Source organism: Labrus mixtus, chromosome 3, assembly GCF_963584025.1.
Source record: "Labrus mixtus chromosome 3, fLabMix1.1, whole genome shotgun sequence".
Lineage (NCBI taxonomy): Eukaryota > Metazoa > Chordata > Actinopteri > Labriformes > Labridae > Labrus > Labrus mixtus.
The window spans coordinates 25,793,749-25,820,691 of NC_083614.1; the positions used below are offsets into that span (position 1 = coordinate 25,793,749).

General features: G+C 42.5%; 1 protein-coding gene across 2 annotated transcripts in view; it reads right to left on the reverse strand.

The window, feature by feature from the left end:
* Positions 1 to 1,589: 1,589 nt before the first annotated feature.
* The window catches only part of exoc2 (exocyst complex component 2), a 55,061-nt gene continuing 29,707 nt past the window's right edge, over positions 1,590 to 26,943 (reverse strand). The window contains exons 8-28 of one of the 2 annotated variants that reach the window (XM_061034267.1): positions 26,664 to 26,809; positions 25,914 to 25,995; positions 25,523 to 25,625; positions 23,870 to 23,988; positions 18,845 to 18,955; positions 18,215 to 18,339; positions 16,220 to 16,288; positions 15,961 to 16,118; positions 15,713 to 15,834; positions 13,546 to 13,607; positions 12,735 to 12,815; positions 12,322 to 12,381; positions 11,610 to 11,671; positions 11,455 to 11,524; positions 8,693 to 8,809; positions 7,177 to 7,318; positions 5,151 to 5,206; positions 4,904 to 5,026; positions 4,621 to 4,682; positions 4,080 to 4,139; positions 1,590 to 2,107 (exon numbers count right to left, since the gene is read on the reverse strand). In XM_061034267.1, the coding sequence (XP_060890250.1) occupies positions 2,014 to 2,107; positions 4,080 to 4,139; positions 4,621 to 4,682; positions 4,904 to 5,026; positions 5,151 to 5,206; positions 7,177 to 7,318; positions 8,693 to 8,809; positions 11,455 to 11,524; positions 11,610 to 11,671; positions 12,322 to 12,381; positions 12,735 to 12,815; positions 13,546 to 13,607; positions 15,713 to 15,834; positions 15,961 to 16,118; positions 16,220 to 16,288; positions 18,215 to 18,339; positions 18,845 to 18,955; positions 23,870 to 23,988; positions 25,523 to 25,625; positions 25,914 to 25,995; positions 26,664 to 26,809 (2,024 nt within the window). In that variant the 3' untranslated portion in view covers positions 1,590 to 2,013. Of the gene's footprint in view, positions 2,108 to 4,079; positions 4,140 to 4,620; positions 4,683 to 4,903; positions 5,027 to 5,150; positions 5,207 to 7,176; positions 7,319 to 8,692; positions 8,810 to 11,454; positions 11,525 to 11,609; positions 11,672 to 12,321; positions 12,382 to 12,734; positions 12,816 to 13,545; positions 13,608 to 15,712; positions 15,835 to 15,960; positions 16,119 to 16,219; positions 16,289 to 18,214; positions 18,340 to 18,844; positions 18,959 to 23,869; positions 23,989 to 25,522; positions 25,626 to 25,913; positions 25,996 to 26,663; positions 26,810 to 26,943 lie in introns of both variants that reach the window. The other variant, XM_061034265.1, reaches the window with a different exon arrangement.

A 26,943-nucleotide genomic window follows, 5' to 3' on the forward strand; every position in this document is an offset into this window, starting at 1 on the left:
CCCACCCTGAACCAGCACGCCCTGCACCCGCCCTCGTCCTCCCAGAGGTCTAGACACTGATGTGACAAACAGCACGAGAGAGCTCTGTGTGTGTGTGTGTGTGTGTGTGTGTGTGTGTGTTAAAAAAAAAGTCATGAGAGAGCTCTGGAGTTCCAGAGATGAATGGTGTAAGCTGCTGGTTTAAACCAACATGCACGCAGACTAACTGCCCTCTGATATGCAAAGAGGGAAACCTGGGTTTGACATTTAGAGCTTCAGTTGAAACCATATTTAACCTTGATGATTGGATATGCATATATGTTTCTGCTGCATTAATTTTCTTGGTTTGTGTGTTTTTAAATTTGCAGTTTTTTCATTTGCAAGTAGTTTGCAGTTCACATATTTGTTCTGTATTTCTGCAGCTTTTTTTTTTTCCTTTTACAGGAAGTTTCAGTTGTGTGATTTGTTTGGGATCTTTTGGGGTTTTTAGTGAGTTTGTCCTTGTCAGCGACTGTGCACATTTCTGGAGCTGGGTGTCTGAAATATCCTCTGAATGTCTGCAACAGGGCCTTCAAGACGCAGCTGAGAGTTATGTGCACAATTTGACAATTGCACCAACATCAGTTTGTGCTAAATGATCAACGCTGGGATCATGGATCTCTTACTCTTGCAGGCACCCTTAAAGGAGATATATTATGATAAATCCACTTTTTTCAGTGTTTTTGAACATATGTTTGGGTAACCTGAGTGTCTACTGAGCCACAAAATGTGAAATAAACCCATCCAGTCCTTTGTTTGTGGTCTGCATAAGTCTTACAACACAGAGAAAAATGCTCTGTTTCAAATGTGCTCTGCTTGTGATGTCACAGTGGGATTCTGGTAAAAAAAACAAAACCTTCCCTCCCCTGGTATCTCCACCCATGGACTCCACCCCCAGCCTAGAACAAAACTTTAGCGCAGGTCCGCCATTTTAATTCTCGGTACAGAGGAGTGATGTCTACCAGGAAAACTCAGGGGGGGCTCATTGCATTTAAAGAGACACACACACCAAAACGGAGCGTTCTGAGAGAGCTGGTTTATACAGGGTCACAAACCTCCTCTGGTGCTTGATTCGTGTTATAATTTGACCAAAGCACAGCACATATGTTTCATGTAGACCACAGCGGACTGTTTGAAAAGGTGGAAAAGGGGGATAATATGTCCTCTTTAACACACTTTTAGACCATGTGTAGTAACCAAAATAAGGTCACAGTTTCCACGAGTCGCACTGAAAAGACTTAACCCAGGCGAAAGTTTGTCTGACAAAAAGCAGCCCAGCAACGGTTGCTATGAGAGGGAGCTCTCTGATTAGTGAGTCAGTGGACCAATCAGAGGATTGTAGTAAATAAATGATCTTTTGGCAAAAACTTAGTCTCCGTGGCTGCTTGGGACTTGAGGGCTTTTGGTCTTTTTTCATGTTGTGTCTTGGTCTGCCCTAGTCGGGGCAAAACTATAAAAAACATTTATATTTAAAAACACACAAGGAAACACAATTTGATGATGAAGAAAACGTGATGTGTGAAAAGCACCAAAAACAACTTTTCCATAAAAAAATGTGAACGTAGAGCATGTAACTTTCTCACTTTATTTAGCGTTAGAGATGGAGTACAAAACAGGAACAGCAACTTTAAATGTTCAATACGTACTAATGTGACTGGGTTCAGTCTGAGCAGAAAGAGTGGATCACAATGCTGACCCAGAAGCCTGTTAGCTGTTTAATAACGGTCTGTTAGCTGCATGAGTGGCTGCATGTCATTAGCATAACCCACACCACTGGGACTGTCCTACACAGTAACAATGAAATCCACTCATTCAGATTCTTTCAGATCAGATAAGATTTGTGTCTTAGCCAGTGAGGCAGAAATTGAAAGTGACACAAAAAAAATGATGAGTGAACAATGCAGTGATAAGAGATGAAGATGCAGATGAGGTTGCACAGAGAGAGAGAGAGAGAGAGAGAGAGAGAGTAGTAGTAGTAGATATAGGAGGGTGAGTTTATCTCTTAACAGGCTGGATGCAGGACGGCTGGAAGCAGGTGAGCTGGAGCTGCATGCTGCTTTTAAACTTGTTCAGCAGCTCCTCCAACAACCTGCGGGGATGAAACAAAAGTTTAATTAACCTATGAGGGGACTCATGGTGTTTTAAGTGGCTTCTTTTTTTTGCGCTAAATGTCTAAAGCCTGATTTAGATTTCTGCGTTGAATCTACAGTGTAGCATACACCGCAGGTTGTAGCCGTGTACCTACGCAGACGCCTTTGTGCGTCGCCTGACGTTCACCTCCTCAAAAATGTAACTACATGTTGAAACGAAGTAGACCATGAGCCCTCTGATTAGTCCGCTGGATAGCATCAACAACATGTCCAGTATCCCTTAATTTTAATGTCTTTACAGGTCTGCCTAAAACATCAGTCAGACAACTGCAGCTGATCCAGAACGCTGCTGCTAGAGTCCTCACCAAAACCAAGACACTGGATCACACCAGTCCAGTTCTGAGGTCTGTACAGTGGCTCCCAGTCTGTCAGAGAATAGATTTTAAAATCCTGCTGCTGGTTTATATGAATGCTGAATGGTTTCGGGCCAAAATAAATTAGTGACTTCCTGATTAATTACGAACCATCCAGACCGCTCAGGTCGTCTGGGACAGGTCTGCTGTCTGTCCCCAGAGTCAGAACCAAACACGGAGAAGCAGCGTTCAGTTTCTATGCTCCTTATATCTGGAACAAACTCCCAGAAAACTGCAGGTGTACTGAAACTCTCAGCTCTTTAAATGGAGGTTGAAGACTCACCTGTTTACAGCTGCCTTTCATTAAACAGCTTTAATAAGATTTTAAACTTTAACTCTGCACTGAAACTTTTCACTTTTTATATTTTTACTTTATTTATTTCAATTAATTTCATTTTAATTGTTTTTATTCGAACATATTTTCAGATTTAATAATCTCAGTGATTTTTAAATGTTTTAATGTTTCTTTTCTTTCCTCTGTCATGATGCTTTTGATGTCTTGTGTGAAGCACTTTGAATTGCCTTGTTGTTGAAATGTGCTATATAAATAAACTTGTCTTGCCTTGCCTTAATGCTCATTAGCTCTAACTTCAACATAATACACTCGGTTTCAGTCGCCGAGGTTTCCTGTACACAAACAGCAGAGAATGTGGAGATATAACTAGTACAGGAACGCATTACACACGGACGCACAAGTATGTAGTGCTCACGATGGCGTAGTTTAGCCGCAGACGTATAATCCAGGCTGAAGAGGTCCAAAAAGTTTTAGAACTTCTCCAATATTATCTCATTGAGCAGACAGGAGGCGGGACGTAATGGCGGCTACTCAGTGCCTGGGTGCAAATGCTCACTATTGCTATCACTATCACAGTGCGTCCTATAGAAGTGGTGCCATCTGAAGACAGGTTATTTAAAGCATCTGACAAAATAACACAGGAGAAGAAACAGGAAGCGATCCTTCAGTAACATGGCACCAGACACCATTGACAGAAACAGTAATCATACATCATGAAACACAGGAGTTGAAAGTCTAGTGAGGCCTTAATCACTTTGTTTGTGCGATTGTGTCACTTTGGTGTTTTAAATGGTTCATTCAGATTATGCTACACAAAGTAACAACAATATTCTACCACATTGAGGGAGCAGTAGACTATCACCTCCCACGTTCTGAAAGGTTAAATCTGTGTTTTCCTCAATGGAGTCTGTTGCCTTTGAGAGAGTGGAATAATGTCTAAGTAACTACGATTTCTAAAGAAGCATTTTACTCTTTATAAAAATGTATCAATTGGGATTATTTTCATGAGGTTGTCAGAGTCTTCTAATAACACACACTTGGATCAGAGGCTTTTTCACCATAGGATTATATTGTATTCATTGCAGCGTCTTTCAGCAGCTGCAGACTGAAACAATCAACTGGAGCGATTCTTAAACTTTTTGTACAAACGCCCTAAAACATCTTAAAGTAGAACCACACTCTATACCTGACAGAATGACCTGTAAGGGGAAGACAAGTTCATTGAAAACACTGTTTTTGATGAGATGGGTCGGTGGGACTCACTTTTTATCGGCTCCGCTGTGCAGCTGAGGAAGGCCCTCCAACGCCAGTTTGAAGCTGGCGCTACGAGACAAGACGTGATTTTAACATTTATGTTAAAGACACATTTCTCTGTGCTTTGAAAACCAGGAAATACAGTTCAGTTTGTGTGTGTATCTACTTAGCATGTACACTGACCTCTACATGAACACACACACACACACACACACACACACACACACACACACACACACACACACAGACACAGACACAGACACAGACACACACACACACACACACACACACACACACACACACACACACACACCACAGTCGGTGTACACAGCAGAACCAGATTACTTTCACTTCCTTTCCAGAACCACCAAGTAACATAAATAGGGATTGTAGTGAGGGATGTGCGACTGCAAAGATTTATGTTTGTGACACTCGCTGTCATAAATCACTGGGCATATTCACTATGTGAGTTCCTGTGTGTGTGTGTGTGTGTGTGTGTGTGTGTGTGTGTGTGTGTGTGTGTGTGTGTGTGTGTGTGTGTTGCACTCACTTGCTTTCAGTGCTCAGGAATGCAGCTATGGCGTCTCTCAGGGCACAAAGTTCAAGTCGAGCCTGAGGACGGGGTTGGGGGGGGGGTGTGTGTGTGTGTGAAAAAAAAGGGTTAAAGCGAAGATGAAATCAGCTCGACTTCATAAACTGTCAGCAGTTGGCAGCTCGAGCAGAAATAGGGTTTTATCAGAAATTAAGGTAAAACCCCGACAAGTGTTGGGGGTTGTTATGAGTCAGGGTCTTACTATGAGTGTGTGTGTGTGTGTGTGTGTGTGTGTGTGTACCTGCAGGGCTCCGTTTTTGCTGAAGGAGGACACACATTGCATAAGACGACACATCTCATCCGCAACTGCCTCCACAATTCTAGACAAAACCCGAGGAACCAGGTCCTTGGAGACCGTGAAGACCTGATACAGAAATGTAGCAGATCAAAAGAGTTAAAAAAAAAAAAGAGGCCGAGCAGACAAAAAGAGAAATCTGGTTTATGCAGCGTTTCAAAAAGGGACACATTTTGTGTTTGCATATTTGTACCTCAGCATGAACTGTGATGATGTTGACCAGAGCTTCCTTCAGGTAGTTCCTCACACCTGGGGAAAAAGAAGACAAGATTCAGTTAGAAGAGGGGCCATGATGAGATGAAGAGATGATGAGATCTATTTGAAATGATCTATCACCAGCTGCATCATTTGTGATATGATTTTAAAAAAGAGGGGATGGGGCACCAGTACCCTAGTGGTTAGTAAGCGCGCCACATGCATGGAGGCTGTGGTCCTCAAGGCAAGCAGCCCGGGTTCAAATCCAACCTGTAGCTCCTCTCGAGCATGTCATTCCCCACTGTCTCTCTCTCTCTCTCTCTCCAGAAATTCCCTTTCACATCTTTATATTTCAGGATTAAATCTTTAAAGAAAGGTAACATATGGCCGCTCACAGAAAACAACAAACTAACACAGATTCACTCCTCGCTGCAGTAACAGCTTCAGTTCACCTCAGCATTGATTCTTTAGGTGTCACCCCACCTCCACGCTGAGGTTATTAATAATGAGTTACATTTTGAAGGTCTCCATGAAAGACTGAAAGACGAAGCCTGAGTCAGCCATCTGTTCCTGCAGGGGGCTCCAGAGGCTCATCAGCAGCAGCCGCCATGCTGGAAATCCTGTCTCAGACTAACTTTCAGTCAACCTAACGACAGACTGAGAGCTGGAGCTGAGGTGGGTTTTAAACCTCTTGATGAACCGTAACATCACGCCCACCTGTCAATCATGTCAGCTGTGTGGCTAACTATGGTTAACACGGATCGTTTTCAAAATCAAAACAGAGCCATTTATAAAAAGTCAGTGTGTGCCAGTGATGACAATAACTAATCAGACCTATTTGTTTTTTTTGTACCAGGCTGGAAAAATGTTAATTTCTGCTGTAAAAACTGCTTTTTTTAATGGGTGTGTAAGTGACTTCCTGTGCTTCTGCAGCCAGCCTCTAGTGGACACTCAGGGAACTGCAGGATTTTGCACTTCTGCATCAGCTTAAATTTCAACACCAGAGGTTTGCCGCTTGGTCTTAATCGACACAGCAGTGTGATAATGTTGTGTTAAAGAAAGCTGAACAGGGAGTGTTAATTTAAGTGTTTGATCTACTTTTATTTCATGATCAACAGTTTATCTGAACTGCTGTCATTAGGGATTGAAAGTTCACTCAGAGACAAGACTTCATGCATTATCAGAAGATGGAATAATGTCACTAGATAGAGCTGGAAAGGGTGGCTGTGTAAGACTTTTTTATTAAACACTACTATTTGGACATCACACTGTACTGTAAGGAGAAAAGTGACCTCATGATGGAAGTTTGACTTTAAATCAAACTAAAAAGGTGAAAAACAGAGACAGCGACAGAGTGAAAGTAGTGAAACTGGATCTTAAATGTCTTGCAGCGCCCACACACCAACAAAGGGTGCGACAAGTGAAAGTATCAGATCCTAGATCTGTGGTTTAGTGTCCAAAGTGTTCCTGTTTCACATGCAGCCAAGACACACAAACTCACAGCGGCAGGAGCAAAACCAAAAGAAGGCAGGATTTCTGATCAATACATCTTTACAAGTAAAGTGAGTAATGAGCCAGTGCCAATGTGAGGAGTCACCCAGGGCTCTCGTATTCACTCTGACATGTTGCTTCACATCCTGTGCTAAGGTAAACCACACGAGCATACAAGATTCACCTGGCTTTGCATCTGGCGAGCATAAAGTCACAGCTTACACATGTTGCACACCCACAGCTGAACGCAAAGGCCAGGGCACTTTTAGGGGGACTAATAGAACCTCCTCTGTGGTGTTTACAATAAGTCTTCAAAGAGCTGTACTTCACACACGGCAGAGGAGAACCACAACAACACAGATCACACCAGACATGTCAGCTCGGATCCCACAAGACAGTTGGGGCTACATTCTGATATTACTCGGGTCAGTTAGTGGTTGCCACAGGTAGTTTCCCCTGTAGACCGACTGAGGACTTTTCGCTGAGCACGCTCACAGTGCATCTCAGTGCACTCATCTTGTGCCATGCAGTACCTGTTGGCGTCTGACAGTCCCTCCAGTCAAAGTAGCCGGCGTAGATCCCGGGCTCCAGAGAGCCTGCGATGGGGTCGGCTCGTTGCTCGATGTAGGCGTCAAACAGCTGTCTGTCCAGCTCTCGCACGGCGTCCACACTCACCTGGAACGGTAAAGACACACGTCGACATATGTAATAGAAATTTGTACATATGCACAAACATTACACCTCTAAAAATACATTTCAGAAAAGTTGTGGAGATGACAAATTCATGTTGACGAGACTGGCTCCTTAAAATCAATTTTTTTGACTTCATGGGAGAAAGTGTGAAAGTCTGCGCAAAGTTTCAGATTAGTTGTGAGATTATTCGGTTCTTTAATGGCTTTAAAAGAAAAAGCAGATCGTGCAAAAGCCGAGCCACATCGAGGGACACTACAGTCTCCGTTTGAGGCAGACCTTGAAGCTCTGCTCATGTGCTCAGTGCAAAGTTTCTCAAAGCTCTTCCATGTTGGGGAGCAGCATTATGGATCATCGACTAGTTGCACAGAATCTGCCGGTTGTTGACATTACTGAACACGATACATACTGTCACGCAGGAAGACAGTTTAACGGTTTTTTTTTCTCTCTGAGAGACCTTCAAAAACAAGGTGCGTCTTATATACAGGATTTTACGGTAACTTTTTCACTGCATATTATGTCCACAAAATTAAACTAAATCAGGAACTGTTTTGTCAAATAAGAAAACATCCTCAGTCTCTTCAGTCTTTTTGTTTATACACAATCAGAGTCGAGCACACAGACTGACCAACACTGTGATCAAAGTAAAACCCTTTAAGAGGCTGCATGCACCTCTCAATCTGAACTGTTAGTATTTCAGCCTAATCGAACTAAACTGAACACAAACAAGTACGGACGACTGAACTAAAGCAGGAAGTTTTAACATCGCATCTTGTTCAAAATGAATTGTGTAACCCCTTAAGCAATTAAAAACTAAAAAAAGCATATTTCGTATTAATATAATAGAAATATCGATACTTAATGAAACGATAAAATATACATTTTTCCCTACATCTACTTGACTATTTCTCGTCATTGCTGATAGATATCTGAGTGTATTAAATCTAGACGAGCTGTCACTCAGATATTGATCTCTCAAAAGGTCAAGATAAGGTTATTAATCTTTCAGAGGAAGTAACATGTTTTTACTGGAAAACCAACGAACACTGCGATTGTGATTCAGCCTTTAGTCATTGTGTGCATCAGAGGCTGTGTGTGTGTGTGTGTGTGTGTGTGTGAAGAAGAGAAAGGAGGTTGATGGGGAGCTGAGCCTTAAAGACAATGACCTTTACTTTTTTTCTTTCTAAAGCTAAGAGTCATATCTCTGCTCAGAAGACAGCGAGGGACATTTGTCATCAACTTTGTTTTTTTGTTTTTTTTTAATGACACATTTCTCATCAGCATTGCGAGACAGAGCTGAGTTTAAAAAAAAAAAGAAATCTTAACACAGAGCTTTTTTAAGAAGAGCGTTGTACTGACCCGTGTGATCTTCTCGGTGCCCGTGAGGTTGTGTTTCTCAAAGTGATCGGCCAGGTTGAGGAAGGTGTGTCTCTCCAGGTATTGGCAGTTACTGAGGATGATGAGTAAGCGCTGCTCCTGTACACACACAAATACATGTTCTTAACACTTAATGTCTTCACATTCAAACAACCCTTAGAAGCTGATTGGCCCAGAAAAATGTCCTTATTTTCAAAAACCCAGCAGTTCGTCTGTTTAGGCCTAATGCCGCCTCAAAAAACAACCTCTAAAACCTCTGTATTGTTTGAAAACCATATCCCAAAACCTGAGGGAATTTCAGAAAAAAACTTTGCAGAATTGCATCATTTACTAAAATCTTTATTTCTCAACCTCTGCAGCAGATAGAGACATACAATTAAAATAATTTGAGAGCATAAACCATTGGCTTCTTTAACTCATTGCCTTTGCACTAAAGATCATTCCTTTTTAAAATCATCATTAAATAACAACAAAAAAACAACAATATGCACCAGCTTCTGCATCGGCTCTAAATGGGTTAACAGTTGAACGCAAATAAGAGCGACTCTCCCTTACTTGAGCTTCCCTCCCTGTGCGTTTTAGATCTTATCACTGACTTAAACCTGCTGGCTTCTTCTTGGACCTTTAAAAAAAAAAAAAAACATCTTTCATCACAGACACTCGACCGATCAATTGCTTCTGACTGTCCCGAGGTCAAGGAGCGACCGAGCCTTTTCCGGAGCTTGGAACGCTTCACCTCCACATGTTCATCTGTCCCCCACACTGCCTGTTTGTAAATCTAACCTTAAAAAGCACTTTTATGTCTTTATGTCTCCTGGAAACGCCAGTGAACTCACTATCAGTGACAATTATAGGGGCCCTAGGCAGAATATTGATTGGGGACCCCTCCAACCAGCGTTCATCAAGAGTTTCACATCGCTTACTCGTCTTCCTCTTTCTCTCTTTCTTTTTTCATTCCCAGACAGATAATTCCTCTTCATTTTCCTTCAGTCACTTTCACTGACAAATGTTGGTTTTTTTAAAATGCATACTAAGCTTAGCAGGGCAATGAGAGGGAGTGCTGTCAGATGGGGTCCCCTTAGGGAGGTATCCTACTGTCATTGCAAAATTTGCACATTCTGAATCACTGCTGTGGTTTAAAAGTGTGTCAGCCCTTGTGGGCCCCCTCCTTGCCTGGGGCCCCAAGCAGCTGCATGCCTTTCCTATTGACAAACAGCACCTCTGCTCACTATCCAGCTACATAGTCCACACAATTTAAGGCCGTGTTTACACTGGACTTCTTTCTTTCAGAAAAAAGCGCTGCTTTCAGCGCCTTTTGAGCGCTTATGTGCGAGTGTTCTGTAACCTTAACAACGGGATCTAGTCTGCGGTGCAACCGTGCCAGAGCCGGCCGGACCACGACGCATCAATTGGGCACAGAAAAGAACAAACGGGACGGAAAGTCAGACACCGATACAACATTAAAACATCCGGTTTATTTTCAGAATAAAACACTCCGGTTCAGAAAAACGACCGTTTGTGTGTTTGTTTACATGTTTATAAGGTTTGTATTGAGTTTTATACCACGAACATCGTATTATCTTGTGCTGTCGCGAGTGAATCTGTAACATTACCGCGGAAATTCCTTTGTCTCCGTACTCCAGCTGTCCGGCTGTGCTCTCCATGCTGTAGACTGAGAACATAGCCGGTGGGTGTTGACGGATGAGGGTGCACGGACCCGTAACGGACAGGAGCGGACACGCAGCTTTTTGAAAAGGCATCATCCTTTTTCCTTTTTCCATAGGCTTGTATGTAAAAAAGGAGCTGGCAGTTGAAAAAAGAAGTCAAGTGTGAACACGGCCTAACCCTCTCACTTTTCAAAAAGCTCTTCATTGGAAAAAGCCGCTCACTCTGTAAGAACACCTTCACTGCCTAACATCTCACACCATCAGATACCTTCAGTTTCTCACATATCAAAAAACATAACACATTTCTAATCTTCTAAAACTTCCAACTTCTGAAGGCTTCAAAAGATGTGTTACTCAAATTGGCACTCACAAACAAAACAGTACAAAGAACACGAGTCCGCCTTCAAATGAACGCGAGCAACACAAAGACTGATGGTGGAAGGTGACAGGAAGGTTAGCCTACATTTTGATGTCCGTGATTGATGTCGATATGGGCAGCGTTTTGTTTTTCACCCTTGATACGACCACACAGACAAGATAAGACACTCCAGCGGGCTACAAATAACAATCGATCGATGCCGGCCGGGGACTGTTTTCTTTGGTTTTTGAAGTTCTAAAACTCGCCCAACACTTTAGTCAATACGATGAGAAAAAACAATTTTAACTCTGGTCATCTGCGCTCCTTCATGTTTGTCTGCCTGAACCCTGCTATACATATTCGAGCGGGGGAAACCCCGTCTGCACCTTGCTCCATTTCCCTTTACCAGAAGCTCTCTACACCCTTTTCTTCCTACACCTCGTCCTCCTCTTCCCCCCTCCCCTGCACTTTGCCTCCTTCACTAGCATCTCAAACAAGTTACAGGAAATGAGGACGTATCTGCTTCTTGTCCATAACCAGGAAACAGCCCGATAACATTTGGTGGTTTGAATGAGTGACACATGTGTTTGTGTGGTTGTGTGGAGGAGAGGGCCCACGCTCTGGTAACGCTGGCAGTAGCCAGATGTGGTATTTCAGGTGTATTAACCCCAAACTGTTTCAAGGAAATAATAATACATAAGAAAAGACATCACGCTCACAGATGTCGGACTGAAGCCTTCTTGAACCCCAGGAAACCGATCCGGAGAGGACAGGTCCACCGACATGTTGCTGCACACAGAAGAAGTATTTTTGAGTCTCACAGTGAAGCGCTCAGTGATCAGAGATTAAAAAAAAAACTGAACCACACACTCACAGAGATGTGTCAACGTCTCTGTCTGTCTTGTTGCTCAGCTGCTCCAGACAGTTGATGAAAACCTGATGGAAGAAAACGGACAAATGAGTCAGTTACAATGTGAAAAACACCAACAAGATCCCTCCTATTTGATTCTTGTTATTGAGGACATTTGTTGCATGAGTGTAACGGAAGAAATTAATTCTTAGTTGCAGTCTGTGCCAAACTGAATGATGGGATTAAACTGTGAGATGTTGTAGAGAAACAGAGGCCACAAGAGACACGTCAACAGCCCAAGCCGCTGCCTTGTTTATAAAACATTTACAAATATATATTCTCTCGACAGAGCCGACACTTCTATCCATCAAGAAATGTGAAGTTTGAGGTGTGTGGACTTGTTGTGGCCAGAGAAAACAAAAAAATGTGGCATGCTGAGTCTGCAAAGTTCAAAGTAAATGTGTTCTTTTTTTCATCTTTCATTACATGAGCTGTTTTCACATATGCACTCCTGAAAAAATCTAGATAATTTCAGGAGGACTGCTCCAGAGGGAAATATCAGGAGTTCTTCAGGAGTTTTCTGAAAGTGTGAAATCTCTATCTGAGAGACTACATTTCAAAGCAGTCTGTCTTTGGTTGTCAAACCTGTGAATCAAAAACAATTAGCTTCTTGAATTTTGCACCAAGTGAGTTAAACACTGCTCTCCATCGTTTGTGTGTTTTGTTGAAATCGTACCTTCATGATGCCCACGCTGAGCTCTGTAGCTTGGTCCTGGACCTGGTCCAACTGCAGCACCTGACGGAGGAGACAGTGACACACAACATCAGAACAGCTGTATGGTCCTGTTCAGGGTTACCTTACATCAGGTCAGGTTTTTTATGTTTCATCTTGACATGAGGAGTTGTGTATCTGGGCTCATATTTCTTTCTACTTTTGATCCATTTTAGGATGAAGTTTGTTCATGAATTCATCCCAAGTAAAAGCAGCATCATGGATGTTTTCTTTGAGTGAGCACAGTTTTATATGAAATCACTGAAACAGAGGCTCATCTCAGTATCAGGACTGCTTTTGTCAGTAGGAGACAGTTTTCATGAATGATAGGATCATGTGATAACTTCGATATTTTCTGAGTGACAGAATTTCCTCACATTGATTTCTCCGGCTTTGATTTCCAGCGGCTCTTTGAGTGACTGCAGCATCTGGATCATACACTGTTCAAACTGTGCAGGCTGCGAGTGAGAGACAGAAACAAGAGCACAAAGATTATTAAAAGAGGATCCTGAAAATATCGTGCAGCGTGTGACAGCATCATATGGGGTCAGCATGCAACCTGTAAGAGTTGGAAACACATTGCACAGGAATGAAATGACAAAAAAATAAGATAATTGAACATTTCCTGGATTTTTAATGGTATGGAAAACACAAAAATATCAGTGCTGCATTTTTTTAAATGACACTTTTTGGGCAAAAGCAAAGGTCAGACAAGGTCAGCAAAGGTCAGCTAACACACACATGACTTATTCAGTTGCTGAGACGTAAAAAACAACTAGACTCGCAACACTATGGCTTCCAAAGATAAACTACTTTATATAGTTTAGTTTATTTGAATCAGGGACAGTGTACACAGTAACATTAGTCTTACAAGAGAAAAGACGCTTTGTACCAGAGCTAACTAGCTGATTTCTATCTGTAGTCCCTGGACAGATGATGGAAAGAGTAAAATATAGAACGCAAGCCCAATCGGGCTCTTCCTGAGGTGCTGGCACAGGCTTGAATCATTGTGATCCTTAATGCATATTGCAAATAAATAAGTAAAGGTCAATCTTGCTGACAACAAGAAAGTGAAAAATGTTCATTTAAAGTACCACTGTGTTACCACAATGTTTATCTTAGAGAGCACGTGACGTGTTAGTGACCATTTGCTGATGTCTATCAGACTGGTAAATAACACATCCTTACCAAACTGGTGATGCCTTCATTATCTACGACCCAGTCCTCCTTCTCTGCCAGCCTCTTGACATCTGAGAGCAAAAAAAAAACACTTCAAACGTCTCTACGGTTTAAACTTGTATTACAGATGAAAAGATTCAAGATTCAACAAACTTTATTGTCTATCACATAGTGACAGAAAATGACCTTTTGTTGAGGCGCAGTCACAAACATTCACTCACATTAAGTCATAAAATAGCAAAAAAATACCCTAAATAGGTAAATACACAAGAACAGAAAACAAATATGAACATATTGAAATAACATTTCTGAAGGAAAACCACAACATAATATATAATGGTAACTCTGTCGGTGTGAGTGTGGGGAATGTTAAGTGAAAACCAGTCACTCTTCTCAAAATGACCATGAATACCACAAATGAAACTGAGTACTTCTGCTATTAGTCTCGTTACACTTTCCTCATTTCTACCCTGGAAGCTGTGAGAGCAGAAAGGACGACAGTAGAGGACAGAGATCGCCCAAAGAGCTCGATGGAGGAGCGCAGAATAAACAACAACAACATGGTGTCTTAAATGTAGTCTTCTTACTGAGGTACTAGTCCTTACAACATGCTTCTTGTATGCACCTTTTTCTAATTTTACAGACTTTATTAATCCCTGAGGGGGAATTCTGGTTTTATACTGTTATTAAGAGACATGCTTCTCACACACATAGGCCTGAAATACACACACATGCACAACCAGGAACTGTGGACATTCATCAGTGGAGAAATGTTAGAGTGGGGAGCATGCCAGAGCGGTTGGGGGTTCAGTGCCTTGCTTAAGGGTGCCTCGGCAGTACTCAGGAAGAGACCTGGCACCTCACCAACTTCTATACTTTTTTCCACACCGGGACTTGAACCGACGACCCTCCAGTTCCCAACCCGAATCCCTAGAGACTGAGCTACTGCCGCCCCAAAATGCTATGTTTCCAATAATTACACAAGAAACTTAACAGAAGACGGCTACGTGTGTTTTTAAAAACGTTGTACCCATTTTATTTTATTTTTGACGGTGCTGATTTTTATAAATGTGTTGTCATATATCATAAGCATTTAAAGGAACCATGCACACTTTTCTTTTACTGTATATATGGTAAAAAAGACTTGAGCTTGTACAGTACGATTCTAGTCAACAGCGCAGGTCACACCTCCACATTCACACACTGATGGAAGAGGCTGCTATGTAAATTGACCATCAGAAGTAACTCATCCTTTTCATACACATACCTACGCCGCAGATGAAGCAGCGGGAGCAACTAGGGGTTAAGTGTAGACCTTCCGTTAAAGAGACGACCTACTCTCCCACTGAGCCACAGCTGCCATTTACTGCTGTCAGTGTAATGAACTTATTTTCTAAATTCAGACACCTAAAGCTTGATTAAGTTTGGCAAGAGAAAGACGACAACATACCACCCTCCTGTCCTTCTCAGCCTCACATGCCACTTCAACAGTTAACGTGCCCAGAGGCAGAACGCTCAGAATCCAACACTGTGCTTATTAGGGCTGGGAATCTTTGGGTGTCTCACGATTCGATTCCAATTCATGGGGTCAATATTTGATTCAGAATCTATTTTCACTTCAAAACAATTCTGGATTCATGGATTCAAAGTCTATTTTTGAATTAGGATGTACTTCAGGATCTACTCCAGTGATCTGTGAGACTGGCTTAATTTCTTGCTGCTCCATTTGGCATTCTACTGAGTTAAAGAGCTAGCATTAGCACTTAGCATGGAGTGACTGATTAGCTATTTCTTTTCCAACCTCTGGTGCTTCTACTGACTCACATTTATAGTCAGACTTCTTTGTAAGACTTTCCTTTCTTTAAGAGGAGGAGCAGGAGTCCATTCTTCTCTCACTTCACCTCAACGATGCTTAAACTTACAGTTGTCTCATGACTAGTGCTGCGACTACAGTTATTAAAATGAGACAGTATGTGTGTGTATTATTGCTTCTTTCTTTCCCAAAGATTGTCAGATAGTTTTTTTTGTTTTAGAGGAGGAGAGAAAAGCAGAACATGTTCACATTTAAGAAGCTTGAATCTGACACTTTTTGCCACTTCTTGATAAATTGATTACCTAGTAGCTCTACCTCTCTTGCACTGAAAGATGCTGTCACCCCCTTTCTGTTCCTGCTCACCTTCTGTCGTGTGCAGCAGAGTCACCATGAGGGTGTGGACCCTCAGATCCAGCAGCAGATCCTGGATTACCTGCAGCAAATCGTTAGGGATCTCCAGAGCAGACAGAGCCTCGTGACAAGCCCTGAGCATGAGGCAGAGGAGGAAAACATTACAGAAAGAGAAGGAGGATATTTGGAAACCTGTATATTACGATGTGAGAGCTGCATGAATTCAAAAAGACACAAGTTCAAACAATGGGCGTGAGAACCTGACGGTGTGGATGATTTGCGTCAGCCAGTTTCCAGTGAGCTCGGTCTTGTTCTCCCAGCCTCCGTACAGATTCAGCTCCCCCTGTGGCAGGGTGGAGGGGAGCAGGGCCCCACGCACCAGCTTCACCAGCCGATGGGTCATCTCCTCAATCATTTTCTATAAAACAGGTTTACTGCAGTTGGTGTTTATTCCTAAAACAGCTGTGGTGAGTCGTCTCAAAATAAAGCTTCAGTGTAAACAGTCTCAGTGACACATACTTTAAAGTCGTTCTGTCTCTGTCGGGCATTCTTCTTGGATTTTTCGACCTGTCCAGATTTCTCTCCAGTCTGCAGAAAAAAAAGCAAGAAACAGAAATGCTTCATATCATCATGTGACTGGAGCAGATCATTCAGGGACATTGCATTGATTGGTCAATAACTACAAGATTTTTAAGTTTCCTTCATTGGCTTCTTTCTTTCTTTGGGGGACAACATGTCGAGGTAGACGAGGAAACAGAAGAGGAGCTTAGGCTTCAGCCGACACCTTTTCCGTTCTTGTTTATCTTTTGTTTTCAATGCTAGAAAAGCATCACCTTTCATTAATTCATATTCATATAAATAAAGATTGATAGAAATTAGGGTTGCAAAATTCTGTTAATTTTCAAAGTTGGAAACTTTACATGGGAATTAACGGGAATTTATGGGAATAAACGGGAATAAACCCGGAATTTAACAAAACTGAAGGTTGGCCCTTAACAGGGAACTTAAATATAGTAGGGGAACATATATTTTAGCATAATCTTGACTAAAACAACCAGATTTCATGCAAATACACTTCTAATATTCTAATATCTATGCTATTCCTCAATCACATGCACAAAGCACAATGCTGGGCTATTGAGGCCACGCCCCCTACATTCACTTTTTTTAAATGGGACTTTTTGGAAGGGGGGGTTGCACTTTACCTAATTTTTGAATGGTTGGGGTGGGGGGGTATGAGTAATATTCAACTCAACATTCATGTTTTTGTTCTTCAATGAAAGAATTGCTTGTTCAATAAAATAATTAAAACTTGATAGAAGTTCTACTTCTACAAATACATCTTCAAATGTTTTTTAATTGTATTATTTTGCATGGATGTCTGCTTATGACAAAACAAAATGTTTATAATTATGTTTGGATATGATACAGTTCAATTGAATTACCCTCAATTTCCAGTTAATTCCCATAAATTCCCATAAATTCCCATGGAAAGTTTCCGATTTGGAATATTTCCAAAATTCCCCAGCTTAACTTCCCATGGAAAGTTTTCCTGAAAATTTACCGGAAATTTTCCACCCCTTTGAAACCCTAATTGAAATCTAACCAAACAGGGTCACTGGAAAAATCCCCAAAATAGAATCTAATTAGCTTATTTAAATTTGTTTTACTGTGACCACGCTTTTCAAGATAGTCGGTTTAAATCATAAATCTAAAGAACGAGACCAAACAAAACCTCCTCCATAACTGTTACCGATCTCTACAGGTAATATTTGTATTCACACCATGTTCATGAGATTGTCTGAAGGGACTTGAAGACTGCTCACTTGCTGTTTTTTTTTTCTTTCTTCCAAATACTGGGCACCTCAGATGAACCCACTATCAGCTCCAAACAAGGGGGAAAGAGTATTACCCAGCAAGAACTCAAATCTAACCGAGTTTGTTTGTCTAATTTCTGGTCATAAATATCTCATTACACTTAAACACACTGTTCACCGGACAGATCCAGATAAAACTACTACAAGCAAAAGGAATCAAGGCCTGAGTTTCTTGTTAGGAGTCAAAAAAATAAATAAAATCTGTCAGTAAAGCGAGGAACATTTACTTGTTACATTTCTTGAAATAAAACATGACATCTCATTTTAAGAAAAGTGAAATATGATGTTTATCTGGATCTGTCAGGAGATGGTGGCTTATATTACGTGTAACGAGATAATTTATGATGACACACACTCGCTAAGATTATAGTATGCGTAGTGTAGCGGAACTAAATGACAATGAACAAAATGAAAAAATGTCTCAACGTTTTGAGCAGAGGTTGCTCAAAAATTATTACCTGAAGAAACGTTGTGATCAATTTTAAATTTTTGTGTCATTTGAGCGAGTGTGTGGGCCTCTCTTCCTCCTCAGTCTGCGGATTTTGCACTGCCCTGCATCAAAACGATGTGCGAATAACTACCTCCTTTTTCCTTTGCTGTTATACATTTATAACTTCTCCGTTTTCAAGGAATTTACCTCACTGAACAGACTTCCATTGACATAAGAGATCCAGAGCTTCCAGAAGTTTGGCAGCTGACCGATCACCACGTCGGACAGCTTCTCCACAAACTGCACCTGCTGCGGGGTCTCGAACCGCCAGGCTGCAAACGACACACACACACACACACACACACACACACACACACACACACACACACACACACACACACACACACACACACACACACACACACACACACACACACACACACACACACACACACACACACACACACACACACACACACACACACACACACACACACACAGCGTATCAAAAACTAACTCACAGACTGACAATTTTGCCTCCACTGTACTAGAATGTCATTGGGGGACTTCTGTAATTCAAATAATCATAAATGGAACAGTGTATTTAACTTCCAGGCACACCTTGTAGCAAGTGTTTTTATCGATGCAGTTCTGTTACGCTGCATGATGCTGACATACTGTGATTCCCGTAAGCACTATACATTCAAGAAAGTGTTACACACAAACAAACTATGACACCCTCGGAGTGTGGCTCAACCTCAGACAAGGAAGCCCCTCCTGAACACCGTGTGTGTGTGTGTGTGTGTGGGTGTGTTGTGATGTGATTGCGGTGCTCACTGCTGGGTCGTGGTGTTCGCAGGCTGCCCCCTCTCTTCAGAGAAGCCGTGTGCCCGAGTCTGCTGAGGGCTGACGGACGGGTATCCCCCTCCAGGCCTGAGGCTCCGATACCTTCTGACAGACAAAAAGAAAGGGGGAGAGGAGGGGAGGGACGGGGGACGGGGGGACGGGGGGGGGAGAGAAGAGAGAGCAGAAATGAACTCAGAGGAAAGAGAAACACATACTTCAGATATCAAATAATCAAATAAGCCATTTTCATAATTCCACATTCCTCAATAAGCTCAGCGGGCTTTCACACCAAACAATCCTCCCTCGCCCCTCTCGGCTTTTCTTTATTTGTGTTCTGATCCGTCTCTGCCGTGGCCCACAGCTGAGAGAATGTCCCGTTGTTTCCAGGGTGAGGAAACAGAGCGGTGGGCTTTGTGAGCAGCGGGGTGAAGTGGGTTTACGTCGGCCACTCTGGGCTCACTCACGTCTGATCATGAAGGCCAGAGAGAGAGAGAGACAGAGAGAGAGGGAGAGAGCTCCACTAGATGGCAACAGAAAGCTTTGAGATTGCAACCCATTTAGAAAGTCTCCCCCCCTGCAACCACACACTCCTATCTCGGCCGATGAGATAAGAACACTTCCACAAATCTACCAGATTACTCCAGAATAAAATAAGAAGAGGTGAAAGTTGACCAAAAAAAGGAATGAAAGTGAAACATCACGGCGTCGTAAAGGGGAGCAAACTATGAAAATGAAACTCTGTGCGACGCTGCAAAACGCCTACATGCAGTTTGTCTAAACGAAGGGGAGCAGACCGGCCACATTTCCAAAACTCTTTGAGTCTGACACACACACACACACACACACACACACACACACACACACACACACACACACACACACACACACACACACACACACACACACACACACACACACACACACACACACACACACACACACACACACACACACACACACACACACACACACACACACACACACACAGAGAGAAGAAGTGCACTGGTGAGTCACAGGCTGAATGTAGTGTGTAAGTATTGAGAAATCCCCGAGCAAAAGGAGCAAATGCGGTTGAGCTGGCCGTGCACACATCACAGACATCCAGTCTAGAAAATGTAAGGAAATTCTCAATTGAGTCAGATTATATGTAAACACTCGAAGCTTTCTCACATTGCACTTACACGCACACACGCTGACACACACACACACACACGCCTTCTGAATCTGAGCAGGACTCTTCTTTAAAGGGAGAAGAGCTGCTGTTGATCCAGGTGTCAGCCTTCCTCTGAATGCACAAGAAACAAGACGGTTTAGGTGCGAGTGTGTGTAAGCGCTCTTCTCTCTGCCGCTATGTTTTTTTTTTTTTCCCCTTGGCTCCGCTGTGCACGCATGTGTGTGCTGAAGACAGTCAAACAATGTGTGTCACCTCTGCTCACTTCCTCATCGGGGTCTGGAGCTTCTCTGCAGCTCGGATGAGTTCCTGTTCCCCGAGAGGTCTCCGACCCCGACCACACACACGCCTGCTCTCTCTCCAAACACACGCACACACCTTACTGACTCCTGTTTGAACGTTGTTTATTTACAACAAGGGGTGTAACAAAATATTGATTCAGTCGAGTACTGTGATATTAGGTTTTATGATAATCTATAAAGCTCAACTTAATTATCACTTTCTGTATTCATGTTGGTACTGCAGAGAAGCTTTGAATGGAGTAGAGCCGTGACGCTGGATGGTTCAGCTACTGTGAGTGCAGGTCTGATTCCAGTAAAGGCATCTGGTGGTGTATAAAAAGTCTGCTTTATGCACGGAGCGTTTCATTACATTTATAGAGTACAGGGGGAAAATAATTCCTTTATTGTCATCGGAGGGTGTGAAGAAAATTTGTTGGGCGTCTCCTTTAATAAAAAAGATTCTCTACATGCTTACATGTAAACAGAAATACACAATAGCAATAAAAATAGAAGTTAAAAAGCAGTGATTTCAGCTGGGTGTTGTGAGTTTCTCAGAGGTTATAAGACCTTCTCAGAATGCATGTACATATGCATGCCAAATGTTCTTCTATATTTGTTAAATAAATTTAAGGAATTGCAATCGTAATCAGCACTAAATGCAGAGGGGCGTCTGATTGAGAGCTGTCTTTGTTTGTCAAAAACCTGCAGCTACTAGCTAATAAAGGGATAAGGACTTAAGTTGGGATGGTCTTTTATTTGAAGTTTTACAGTCGCTGAATCATGACTACCAAATCAGGATGCTTTTGTAATCCCTTTAGAAAGCCTGGATGGCTCGAAGGGATGTAACTAAAAGGAGCTTCAGAATCTTTTAAAGACATAAAAAGAGAAAATAAAACTAAACTATCTTTTAATTTGTTTCTTTTTTAACCAACAGCCTCCCAAGTTTTAACTGATAAGAAGCAAAACAAAGTAAAGTTCTTGTTTTTACTTTGGGGGTTAAAAGTAAAAGTTAATGTCACAGTGATGCCAACACATGATTAGAGAGTAAGATGGTTAACACCTTTTTCTACACTGGTTCAGACTTAAGCCTGAAATCACGCCCCCCGTTTCCCAGACAAATGTTCCCTGACAAACCTATTTTCCTACGAACAAAACGTCCTGCTAATTGTATTGATATTGGCAGAAGAAGCGCTGCTCAGGAAGTGAAGAGTTACTGCACTTTATAATTGAATCGGGCAGAGTCAGATTGCACCGAGCGGGGGAACGATGGGAGTGTTTAGACATACGGAAGCAACTTTCTCCTCCTCGCAGGAAAATAGGCTGCTTTTTTTACAGAGATGGATGGGTCTATTTCACTTTTAAGGCAATTTACAGAATAATGAATGAAATCATAATACACCAGAATGGCCTCTGCTCTCATATTGTGGAGTGAGAAACACAAGAGACGGTGAAAATGACGAGTAATGATGATGTTTCATGGCACAGAGGAATAATCCCGCCACGTGCGATGCTGACAACAGCCTAAAAGATGAAGTATAAACAACACTGAGCTGGTAGATGTGATAGGAGGAGGAAGAGGAGGCTGCAAGCGGAGAGGGTAAGCCGTGAGGCACCAGTGAGGGGGATTCTGGCAATTTGAGAGGTGGGGTAAGGGAGGGAGGGGAGGAAGAGCGGGGTCAGGGGAATGCAGTGGATGTGGTTTTATGATGGTGGTTGTTCAGGGGTGGAGGGATGTTTCAAGAGGCATGGGGTTTCGAACTTGGGCGAGAGGTGAGCAGCAAAGAGCGGGGATGGTAAATAGCTACCAGGTGTGTGTGTGTGTGTGTGTGTGGGGAAATAATGGAGATGGAGGGGCTTGTCTGTGTGGCAGGAGAGGGGACAGGAGACAGCTGCTGCTGCTGTGGCAACAAATGACAGAAAACAACAGGAAGACGGTGCACATCTTTCTGTCTTTGCCTTTCCACCTCAGTATGTGCGGACAGTCTTCAGCAGAAAGGGTTGGCAGTTTACTTTTCGGAAACCTTGTTGGGTTTGAGTCTAGTCATTAAACTGTTCAGATGGGATCCTCGTTGTTTTTGTATACGAGCACCAAAACCACGCCCTCTGGAACAGCACTGGACTCTAATGCTTTTTGTTTCTGTAGTAAGATCTACAGGCCTCATTACAACCACGCGCCCCAAGAAAGACTCTCCTCTCCTTTGTAAACAGCTGCTACACAAGCAAATTCATGTTTTTTTTTACAACATAGAATGTCTTATGTGTTTATCAGCGAGGTCAAATAACATCTCAAAAGGTTCCAACATCCATGTGTCGAGTGTCAGACTGACAAGAACTCTACGAGGCATGGTGTGTGTGGACAAAAAGATGGAAGATGTACTCTCTGCTCAAGAGCAAAAAAAAAACTGGGGTTCACTTTTCTAGATACATTCAAGACTCAAACAGAGAGAGAGGGAGGGACAAAAAAAAGAAGAACAATAAATAATCTGAAGTTGTTTTTTTCTTTCTTCTATGCAGTCTATAAGTGAGCAGAATTGTGTTAAGTTTTGAGTAAATTACTCACTAGGACACCTTTACAAGTATCTAGAAAAGCACAATATATATTGGTATTATTATTATTACAAATAAAACTACATTTACATTTTCCTTAAAAGGGACCTTTACGGGCGCTGATGGCTTGACGGCTAGGTAGCGCCCCATGTAAGGAGGCTCCAAGCAGTGGCCTGGGTTCGGGTCCAACCTGTGGCTTTCTTCCCGCATGTCACAATTTTCAATCCCCTCAAATGTGTGGAAGGACATTTATTTGTTTGTGTAAACAGATAAAAAATGTTTTCAAAAGTAAAAAATGTGAGCGCTGGTGACTCTCCCTGCTACGTGTTCCTCTGCTGAGGAATGCATGCGTGGACGAGGAAGGGGCCATCCCTGACACGATGATCAAGATGATATTTAACTGTGGAGAGGGAGGGAGCAAACCTACCCCCCAGATCCATCAAGCCCGAGCCCCGGAAACCACTGTTACCCTTAGCATTAGACATGTTTATGTTCCAGCTGCACTATGTGAAGCAGCCACCCACTCACAATGTATTTGTATGGGTGTCTTTGTGCGAGGAAGGGTGTAGGAGTGTGTGTGTGTGTGTGTGTGTGTGTGTGTGTGTGTGTGTGTGTGTGTTTCTAAGTATGGTTGTTGAATCACTGTTCTTCCTGAGCGGACGGTTTCACATTCACATATTTTCTGTCGGCTGATTTAACAGAGGAACAGCTTAATTGGGGTTAATTGTTCCAATCCATCTGTGAAGCAGTGTGTGAGTGAGAAAGAAACGGTGTGTGCGTGTGCAGTAACACGTCAAGCCCCAGAAACCCAAATTCCAAAACCAATGCTCCCTCACTTTCATCTTATTCATACGTTCATGTAAAAATAAACACGCGGGCCTCGAGGAGAGCAGGCAGGGGAGGGGTGGTGACGGAGCGGGGAATGCAGGCAGAGAGCGGGTACAGCTGAGAGGCAGCCGGGCTGAACAGAGCCTCATCTGAGCGCTGTGTAGAGTGATCCAGCATGTTTGAACTTACCTCTCTGGCCACTGATGAACTCATCTCTGCAGCTTTGCATGAGCTGCAGGATCCACTTGTGCTGAGCGTAGATGCACTGCCATGCCGGGTCGCCTGGAGCGTGCAGGTCAGACAGGTACCTGAATGAGTTTAGAGAGGATGAGAGTTATTATTGGAAATATTTCATCCTTCAAAATAAAAGCATCAAATTAACATCAAAAGGCAGGGTTGGTAATTGTTTTAGAAAACTAGCATGATTTTGAAAGTAGCATCCGCTCAGTGCTCCGTCTACACCCACCCCTCCCCTCTGTGCTCCCTCAAAAGCCACGCCCCCTCACTTACATGCACGAGCACAGTTGCTCCAGAAGCGGACCTCATCTCATCTCTTGCATTGTGTAGAGATTACATCGTCTCATGTCTCATTCAGCGGTGAGTAAACTCACAGTATAAACTCTGTCATTGGTGACTCGCTTTGAGTGTGGGCAAGGGGGAGAGAATGAGCAGGGAGACGGGGAGGCGTGATTGGTTCATCAGATTGGTACCTCGTGGCAGACATTGGTTGAAGTTTTTACAGGCTTACAACTGCTACACATGACAGATTTTCTTTGTTCCTTTTTCAGAGCACATGAGTTATTAATTTCTGTCAGGACCTAAAAACAATTTCAACCACAATCTTAAAAAGTGTACCTTTAGGAAATTACCAACCCTGCCTTCAAGAGGCCAAAACCAGCAAAAAACACACGTCATTCTAAAGCAAAGCAGCTACAGTCGAAAAAAGTGTTGTTTTTTTTTCTCTCTGCATAAACGTATACAGAGAACACGTATGACTTCATAATCAGAAATACAAAGAATTGTTTTTCTTTTGCCCAAATCCCACAAAAGCTTCTCTGTCTCCTTCATCTGTTCACCCACAAGCAGCCCTCTCCCAGGAGTTTATGTTGTGGGCATCATTCAGAGACCTGTGGGCCGTCAGATGACTCATTCTCTGAGCTGCGGCCTGGCTCCCTCTACTGTCATCTTGTGAACCAACTGCTCAGTTGTTTCTCATTAGGTGGCATCTTTCAAAAGTTACAGCACAGGCACACAGGCACACACACACACACGCACATGCACACACACAGCTCCCACCGTCCATGGCAAGAGTAAACAGGAGCCGAGTGGGCGTTCAGAGCCGTGCCTAATGCAGCAGGATGAAAGATGTTGCCGTGTGGTCGAGAACTGGTCTCTGTGATCCTGACAGGTTGGTCTTAACAATAATAAATTTGGAGAGACCACAAGTATGGAATGGACAGAAAGATGGAGGGGGGGGGAAAGAAGGGGAAGAAAGGCAGGGAGAGGGGGGATAGAAACAGAATCAAAGAGAGTGACAACAAAAGGCTGAGAAGAATATTGAACGTTGAGAGAGAAAAGTGAGAGGATGGAGTTCTGGTAAACGATGACACAGGCAGACATCAAAGAGGCCAAAGCAAGGTAATGAATGACTACATGTGTCGAGACAGTTTCACAGACTGTTTGCAGTGTGGAGAGACGGGGTGACACGTTAACGGATGGAGAAATGAAAAACTGTCACGGCAGGATGAAGGAGGCGAGTTATGTACAAACTCATCAACAGGATGAGATGTGTAAGACCAAAACATGAAGACTGGGAGAAATACAGACGGATAAAAAAGAGACCTGATGTATCTCTTCTGGTCGTGCAGTGTTGACGGAGTCTGCAGCAGTTTCTCCAATAAGAGGCTCCTCAGAGCTGTGATCCTCGTCTCCACCTCGGCGTACACTGCAACAGAGGAACAGGAAAACCAATTCACGCAGGATTTAAAGACTCTAAACAGAGATAATACGATAGCTGGATGGAGAGAGAATATCGTCATTGCAGTAATTACAAAAAAAAGGACAATAAGAGAGACAGCACACAAATACACATTTCAGAAATAATAAAAAAAACTAGTTTAAAAAAACTTTAGTTATAAAACCAGCAAGCAGCAGGGTGCAGACAGTGACCGTAAAGTGAGAAAGGGTCTTAATTAATTTGTTTCATTCATTTGTTGATAATAAATGTGTTTACCTTTTTTGAAAACGGGGACCTCGGTGTTGCCAAAGAGAGATTTGGCTTTCTCGTAGTCGTTGATCACAACATCATAATCACCCTAAGAGCAAAAAAACAAGTCGTGTTAATGATATAATCCCAGCTTCTTTCTTTAGTTATCAATCATGATCCCCTTTGTGTATTTGATCCCTTTTAAGCTCCACCCTCTGGATGACATGACCCCACTTGATAATGTTTGGGATTTTATTGTGAGTAGATATTTTTTCAGAGCACAATTGTGACATGACATTGTAATGTAGTGTTTAAATAGTATATAAATATATATATATATGTATACAGTATAGATGCTTTATTGAGATGTATTAGGTTATCTGGTTTCTCACCATTGTGCTATGATGAGAGACAAATCTGAAAACACAGAACTAGAACATTTTTGTGTTTCCATATTTAGAGATGACACAGAATGTCAGGACTAGTCCTAATAGTACTCAGATGAGAACAGCCTTAAAATGGACCAGTACTAACTTTGTATAGGGAAGTTCTGATTTTAGATTTCCATCTCCTCTATCAACCAGCGAGCTGAATTATCACAATATTTAAGTACAGTGCACACAGGCCTGGATCTAAAAGGCAGAATTATAAGTGTACTGGTTGTTGACAAAGGGAAGCTTTGAGTTATTTAATTATTTGGTTTTGAAGAAGTAGACATGTGCTGGTGTCTCTTTTCTTATTACATATAAACAGTTTGTGTTTGTGGACGGACGGTACCTTTTGGATATTGCGTTCAATGTTGAGTGGCAGGTTGAAGAGAAACTTGAAACGTTGCAGGACGTTGAGAGCATTGCGTGTGGAGTCAGCTTTGTCTTTCCGCCCCAGCACCTCCTGGAAGAGAGTATCTGCGGTATCACTCGCTCCTACGAGAAAAAGAGAGCGAGGGAAGGAGTGAGAGAGTGGAAGAGGGAAGGAGAGAACGAGAAACCAGGATACTGTAAAAATAAATGTCGATACCACATTTCCCTTTTAATGTCGGCCTCTGGTTTTCTTCCTG